Source organism: Piliocolobus tephrosceles, chromosome 5 (genome assembly GCF_002776525.5).
Source record: "Piliocolobus tephrosceles isolate RC106 chromosome 5, ASM277652v3, whole genome shotgun sequence".
Taxonomy (NCBI): Eukaryota; Metazoa; Chordata; class Mammalia; order Primates; family Cercopithecidae; genus Piliocolobus; species Piliocolobus tephrosceles.
The window spans coordinates 121,001,381-121,009,834 of record NC_045438.1 but is presented as its reverse complement, the minus strand read 5'-3'; the positions used below and the strand labels follow the sequence as shown (position 1 = coordinate 121,009,834).

The 8,454-nt window shown below is 37.8% G+C and overlaps 1 protein-coding gene across 2 annotated transcripts in view; it reads right to left on the bottom strand.

Moving 5' to 3' along the window:
* Positions 1–5,316: 5,316 nt before the first annotated feature.
* PTCHD4 (patched domain containing 4) overlaps positions 5,317–8,454 on the bottom strand; it is a 194,680-nt gene continuing 191,542 nt past the window's right edge. Inside the window, exon 3 of one of the 2 annotated variants that reach the window (XM_023213078.1) lies at positions 5,317–7,226. In XM_023213078.1, the coding sequence (XP_023068846.1) occupies positions 5,593–7,226 (1,634 nt within the window). In that variant the 3' untranslated portion in view covers positions 5,317–5,592. The remainder of the gene's footprint in view (positions 7,227–8,454) is intronic. The other variant, XM_023213080.1, reaches the window with a different exon arrangement.

Genomic DNA, 8,454 nt, shown 5'->3' with positions numbered 1-8,454 from the left:
TACACTCCAATTTAATTTTGACATCTTTAGAGATGCAGAAGACATAAAATGTGATTTGTAGACTAGCAAGCTATACTATACATATATTCTTAACCCCATATATTGCTCTTTTGAATTGTTTTCCATTTTATGAGAAAAGCAAGTGGCTTCTCTATCAGCAATAGAGAGGTCCTCATTAAGTATGAAAAAAAATCAGAAATTAAGTATCATAAAAAGTGTGCATTATGACTCAAAGACTCACAAAATCCAGTCAATGATGAGAGCCACTCTGGGAATGAATGAAGCTTATCTCGGTGCTTACATTAAGCTTCTTTACAAAGAGTCTCCCTAGCTTTTCACTTTCACTAACAAAGGGTCTATGGCTCTTCCTTTGTGCTTGGAAATTCAGGAGCAACTCCCACTGCAAGGATTAGGTTATGAATCTGACAAGTGAGAACAGAGTCTTCAAGTGCAATGCATTTGCCTATGATCAAGTTTGCTAGCAGTTGAGAATCTATAGTTGTGCAACACCACATGATTCTCTCTGCTGTATTCTAAATCACAGAATATGTGGTATTATTCCACTTGTTCTATCACACCTACTTACAGACATCTGGATTTCTGAGATGTGGGCTCATCTCTCAATATCCTTCTAGTGTCATTTCAAATGTCGCCTGATCTAACTCCACAACACTTCAAACACAGAACACCACCTCTTGTGCTCCCTAAGTAAAACGTGATGGTGGATTAATCTTGGTCCTTTAGTTCAGAAATCAAGGTAATTTACTGCTACTATACCCATACACAGTCCCTCCTCTGCTGGATCTCATGCAATGTGGCTTTGTTGCCTTCACTTATGATTTTGCTGCTTTCACTTGAGTCAATATCATTGCAGTCATTTTGTAGACAAAGCAGTAAAACTTGATTTTTCCCTATACAATATATCTGCAGGTCATTGATTTAAAATATGAGCATAAATGTCTGCACCACAGTGATGATGTTCAAATTTATATTGAGATTGAAGATGGGGAAATAGCAAGGGCATACCAATTCAGCCATAAATATGTTTCGAGTCAATGTCATAAAATTGTCACAAAATTTTGGTAGTCCAGAAAGAGCTAAAACCCTTTTTTGTTTGTTTGTTTGTTTGTTTGTTTGTTTGTTTTTAAAGGGAAGAAAAGTGCCTCTGAGGCTCTTTTGGAGTAAGTAACAGTTTTCAGATTCACTTTTGCAAAGATTGCCAATATCATTCACAGACACCAACAAACTAGACTGAACAGAAAGATCCCTGTGGTAGGATGCCAAGCAAATTGTTGACTTCTCCAATCTCTAAGAGACAGTATCTCAATGCCAGTCTCATGGCATTGTATTTTCTGCTTCACCATAAGATTAGCAAACACAAGACATAAAATTATGTTTATTTACTAACCAATACAGAATATGCTAGGCCCTTTACCTGGAAGCCAGATTTTGCTTCTGAGATTTTCCAAAGGTCATTCTAGAAGAGGTGGCTGTTACTGATACCCAGGGAAGGCAATTCTTAAATTGCTTACCTGGGGATGGAACTTTCTGTAGGCTTTAGGCCCTTAAGACCAAAAGCCATGAGGCATTTATGAATAGTTGATGTAAGAAATTTTAATAAAAGTTGTAATAACCCTGAAAATAGTGTCTTTAATAACCTACGTGCTATTAATAACAATGCATGCATAGTGCCGTGCATTCATAACTATTTGGTCATAAAAATATGTGACTGTAATTATGATATTTACAGTCAACTTATAAAAATACATGTAATTCTGAATGGCAATAGTTAATCCCTAGCTCTAACCACAAGCCTAGAAGGATTAGCTTATTATGGGAAATTGCAATAGATAATTACAAAATGGACAAAGCTTTTACTCTCTTGAATTCAACATTCAAGAATAACTATAATAGCATCATAAAACTTCATTTGTCATCATTATTCTTCTCCCCTCACAAGGTAAAAACCTAAATTCTGTGGAAATAAATGGGAATCAAATAGGAAAGAGCCACTTACATGATACAACAACAGAGGAGAATAGTTCTTTCACGGAATACTCATGCACAACCTTCAAAGAGGTTCATGGTCACTGCAAGAATTCCTGGGAAGACATCTAAGCATGACTTTCATTACAAAGAATTAAGCCTGTTCTAAAGAATCAGATCTCTAAGGTATGATTACCTTTAACCATAAGCGGTTAAGAATCTGACTTTTGGCTGATCTCTTTCTGTAATTTAGGTGAGTACCTCTTTGAAGTTTATTAACATCAAAGAGAGTGGAGTTCACATGGCATTTTCTAATTCAAATTTAAATTCTGATGGAAGGAAATAAATCCACATTCCAGTTTAAAATAGAAAAGTAGTAGTTTTTTCAAACTTTATAACATCTTACTTTAAGGGCATACATGTTTCAATTAAATAAAATATTACACAAAGTTGACATATTTCCCACAAATTTCTTCTCTTCTAGGAGTTAACTGGTCATCTGCTGACAAGAGATAAGTTTCTAATTTGAATGGCATTAGTACCTCACAAATGAACAAAACAATGAGTGTAAACTTGAAAAACTAGGGAGAGGTGCACACAAGCTACCAAAAAAGGTTGGGGTTGGGGGTGACTTGCCAATCATGATCTCATATCTTAGGATGTATCTTAGTATTCAGGAAATGGAATTCTTGGAAACATCTGTTTCACAGTGAAGTTGGGAGGTCAGATGATGCTCTATTAGATGCTTCTTAGGATTAAATTACTTCCTAGTACTGAGATAAGACATTTTAGGTGGTATATTAACTCTTCCAGAACAAATAATTCCATTTCAGTAAATTATTGCTACAGTTCTCTAAAGAGTACTACGGTGTCCTGGAAAAGATAACATTCCTTCCAAAATGCCCTCTAGTCACTCGAACAATGAGAAATTCATATTTATCTTAGACACTTTGATTCTTTAAGACATAAACTAAAAAAGAAGAACTGTTCTTCCCTATCCAAACAGATTATCTGGATGGAGACATAATATTAGATCTGCCCTGGCCGTTTGGCAGCATATGCCATTTCCTCCATGTGCATTTGACAACTGGCGTGCTTGCTTCTTTCTCGGTAAATCAGCCTGCCAATCTTCTTTGCATGTAGAATATCTATAGGAACCAAGAGAAAACCAACCCCAATAGCCAATCTTTTAAAACATATGTGAATGAGTGGAGCATGGCACATAATGGGAAGGAGTGATAGTTAATTAACTTTCTCAGTGATTATCTCCTATATTTTGAAAGGGATGCCAAAAAATAAAAATCTTTACAAATGATGGGTAATCTGTAAGAGGAATTCTCCTCCTCCCTGCACCCCTACCACAAAACCCCCACTCAAACAAAAAATCGAAACCTAAGCCAAAAACCTCCTCAGAAACTTCTACTTCGGATATGAGATAATGGTCTGGAGGCTACTCATATGAAATACCAGTTCATTCTAGTACAGCAGTTCATGAGGCAAAAGGCTAGGAGTATTTGTAACATGACTTTACAAATAATGTAAAAGCAACAACCCTATGGTTATGGGTAATAATTTTCCATACTTAAATCTATAGATATTGCACTGAAATTGACACAATGGAGAAAACATAGATCATTTCCTGTTGAAACCCAATTACCTCAAGGTAAAACAAAACAAACTCCATTTAATAAATGAAATACTACTTAAATGTTTTCATTTTGGGGTCTATTCCTTTTCCCCTTTATATCCTGGAAAGCTATATGTCTAAGTACACTTGTTTTGTTACTTCATTAGTCTATCAACTTCATTTCCAGAGACTATAACAAGAATGGAATTGTTTGTATCTTTTTTCTGAACATAATTGAGTCAAGGAGTTTCGTTATTTTAGATATTATTATTAATTTGATTAAAACATAGAATCAAAGTTGATGGGAAACAGTAGCTTTCTTCTAGGTAAAAGAGCTTACTAGCAGATTTTATAATCATTGGACATTTATTCTGTCCTACCTGGAAATAAATTATGCTACTGCTTGGCATGGGAAAAGGCATTTTCTAGTAATCTTCTGTGACAGGAAGCACAGCATTAGTCCAAGTAAGCACCCAACAGGCTGAGTCCATCTGCTTGGAAGTAGTTTTAAAATTTAACTTAATGAAAACCTTTACTTCAGTACTTTTGTTTGAGAAAGAATTCAGCAGCAGTTACAATTAATATGCCACCCGTGGAGAGCTGTGATCACCCTAGGAGGTGGGCCAACTGAGGAGCACTTTCCAGGTAACAAGAGCAACGCTATTGCAAGAAGCTACAAATGATACTGCAGTGGGTATAGTGACCACCACTGTAGTGATCATGGCCTGGGTTATGTTCCAAATACTAATGCAAGGAATTCACTACAGTTTATAGGATTAGAATAGTTTCCTTACACTAAGAACCAGTAAATGGCGTGTGATGAGTGGGTGTGGTCCATTTTATTCTATTTCACTCTATGAGTTTCCTAGTTATGTCTCCTTTCTCCTGTGTTAATTAACTATATTCCACGGCAGTTGTTTTCCCTATTTAAAATAAGAACAGTGTAACTATGGAGTATCCCAACTCACATACACATACTTGTGCACCCTTAGACACATGTATGGATAATCTGTGTAAGTGCTCATTTGCAGTTGGGTGAGCTCACTGAAAGCAGTCATATCAGCCTTCCAAACACAGTAAAAGCCAATGAAAATCCGTATCAGCTATTTATTTCTAATATAAAACTGTAAACCTTGTCCATGTGGTTACTAATTCAAATGCCTTTTGTGGTTTTTTTTTGCGAAGTCATCGAAAGCAAAAGTCTAGATGACTGCTGACACGATATGCGTAATCTAATGAACTCACATCTCTGTTTATTTTGCTTATCTCACAGTTGAATGGCACTCTTACTGCTGAGACACTTGGGTTGATTTAGAATGGCTATTAATGAATCTGTATATTTGGCTAAGGTTGATTTGACTTTCTAGGGAAAGGCCAGCCTATCTGCAAATGGACACCTCCCTCCACGTAAACATCAATGTACACTAAAGACAAGTCTAAGTATATGTATATATGGGATATATACATATATATGTACACATAAAATGGATTGGGAAGTCCTTTGGTTTAGACAGTATTAAATATGTACTTCCCAAGTGCATAGGTTTCCTTTGACCAACCTGTTAAAAATACAAGCATGAAAAGTGCCATGGCACATTTCCTGTGTCTTTCTCCCTATTTGAAGGACACCTTTCCTTGCTTCTCCATCACTCCTAAGCATTTTAGTTTTAAAAGCAGCTGGTTCTTTTGGCCTTCTATCTTAACACTCCATTGATTCATCCATTCATTGGAAGAGCTCTCAGATTACATCCAGAAACTTGTTTTTAGAGGAGAACAAGGTTGCAAATAACTTTTTCCTTTTTTTTTATTCCCTCATCCCCCCCAAGAAGCAGACACCTTGAAGTGTCATGAATAATGCACTCTTGATCTGACTTGCCTTGTTACCCCTGGCCAGCCCAAGCAGCTGAGGTCTGAGCTTTACTTGCCCTGCATCATTGTGCAATACTGGAAAAGGAAAATAATCCATTGGTGTATACCCCTCAGACTGTGGTGACGTGATCTGGGTTCTCTTGAATTTCTATGCATTCAATTTCCTCTCTTTCCTTTCGCTTGGCACGTTTCTTTTTCTTGTGGTGCTTTTTGGAAGGGGGGAAAAACGTTAGGAACACAGGTAAAATAACAAAACAGTGCAGAAGTGTGCAACCCCCAGTGAGCAGCAAGCATTTGAACAGTGTGAAGGTCAGGTTCGAAGGCACAAATAGAAGGGGGACTAACCCAATAAGAAAAGAAGTAACATTTTGCAAAATGGCTGTCCCATGCTCTTGTAGGGAGCTTTTTATACATTGTGTTCGGGTGTGCTCAGTTGCTAGTACAAATGTGTAAAGCAGTGGTGCACAGTGGTCAATGGCAAAATTCAAGGTGTAGATAAGGCACAAGATAGAAATGCAATCCATGTCGACGTTCCATAATGTCATTAAGCCCAGAACGCCCAGCTCAATTGAGGTGACGCTAAGAATTAGCCAGAAGTTTCCCAGAGGGTGGATCACTAGGAAAAAAGTCAGGATTAATACCAGGAGTACACCAAAGCCTGCAATCAGAACAGGCACTGTGACAGACAAGCTATAATGGTCCATGAAGACAAAGGAGGGGTTGAACACGATGAATCGGATGCTCTTTGAGAGGGATAGGGGCCTAAGCTTTTCCAACACCTCTATGACTTCTTTCTGCTTGTCTCTGCTAGTCCTGGCCACCAGATACAAGCGAGAAGCAATGATATTGCTTTCATCCCCTGCCTTGGAGAAGATGATATCATTTCGAAAATGCTGGAATTCTGGCTTTTTTAAAAATGAGCTTTGCAGGACACTGATGAAGTCACTTTTGTTATTGGCACTGATGTTGCTGACTTTCAGGAACTGGTAGTACTGCTCCACCCAGGACACTGCAGTGAATCCACTACAGAGTCTTCTTAGGTCCTCCTGGACGCTGCTGTTCCAGTACTCTAGGGGCTCATAGACATAGAATCCTATCACAGGGCTATAGTTGCTGAAATATTTCTGCTGAACCATGGCATAGGAAACACTTGGCGAATCACTGGCTAGTAGATTGATGATGTTGACTCCGTCACTGATCTGTAAGCACCCCATGAAGGAGAAGGAGGCATAAATGAGATAGAGGATGACAACAAATGGCTTCACATATATATTGGTAATCCATTCATTATAATGTTCACGGAGGAAGTGCTGAATGAAGTGGTGCTGGTAGGGGTTCGTCTCATGATGGGACGTCTGTTGATGCCCATCACTCATCACTGTCTGGAACCACACAGGTTTGCGATCCAGGTATTCTGCAGAAGGGATCTTACAGCAAAAGATGCTGTGGTAGCGGTTTTGCTCTAGTTGGCCAGCAAAGACCAGACAGGAGCCAAAGAAGGAGAAAATGTAGAAGTAGTTCAACAGAATGGAGACACACATGTTTTGACAGAAGACCTTCACAGCCTCTATGTTTGTGAATGGGCTGGCACCCATGCCAAAAGTGATGAAGTACAGGGAGCTGGTCATGGTATAGGTGACCATCACATCAGAATAGGCATCTGCTATCCTGTCTTTGAAGGGCAAGTTCTCTTTGGTTCTCCGCCATCCGGACAGAAGTTCAAACACTCCTTTAGTTCCATGACCTAATGTTTTAGAAAAAGAAAATAATAATTATTTTTATTTCCTCCTATGGCTCAAGTGAATTCCTTATAGTTTATCTATGCTAAACAGCACTTTATACTCTAGTCTTCAAAGGGCTGTAATCCTCCTATCAGGACCTCAAAAGTTGAGTTATGGACAGGATATATTCGGTCCCTGTTTCACTTTAGCAAAGCCCAAATTTATTGATATTCTGGGAAAAATGAAACATGTACTGTCGGTTCTATTAATATGACAAATTGTAAATATAATGTTACATTATTACATGAGTTTTTCCCCTGAACACATATTGTCTTCCTAAATAGACAGTAAGTTGTCAAGGGCAGGGGCTGTTATTTGTGTGCCTTCAAATGACCCTTAACATCATGTCAAGTGCTTGGTTAGCTGATTCATTTACTGACAGTTCCTAACTTTTGTTTCAAGCTGATTTATATGCTGATTTAAAAGGATGTTAAACACTTAAAAATGGCTTAGTAATAATAATAATAATAATAATAATATAATAATAATAATAATGATGTTGATAATCTCCTTGGTGGCCAAATGGCTTAGAAACCAATTTCCACAGACTTGATTAATTAGCTCTGGATGTGAGTAAAAAGTAAAGAAAAAAAAATCTGCCACGTCACGTAAAAGACAGGGCAAGACCTTCGGGGTGAAAAATCTTAGCAAGCACTTCCTTTGGGCTCCTCATAGAGCTCTGATTCACGTGAGATGGTTGCTGACTAAATATTTCTGACTGCTTCATTAAGGTAAATGAAGAATGCTTGTTTTAAACCAATGTTTGCAAATCTTTTGATAAGAGTAAGTAGGCAAAAGGCTTAGTCAACAAATATTACTTGAACACCCACTGTATATCAGACTCTAGTGGCTACTGAGCTTTAATTTTGAGGAATTTCACAGCTCTTAAGATGCTACCATTTTCTTACTTACAAAAGAAGAAAGCAGCTGGGTAAATAAAGGTATTATACCATATCTGCAATTTTCCCTTTTTTCACTTCCCTGAATCGGACCTATCAAGGACCATCCACAATATATCAATTGGTAGCTTTCTGAGTGAGTGGAAATCTTCATAGATCACTCTTGCCCTTGTGGGCATAGCAATACTACCTAGGAACCTTTTCTGTGAATGGATACAAACTGTGCTTGGGCTGTTCTCCAAGAAATCCATTAGACAAAGACATACCTGAAAGGCACAAAATGACTTAGTTT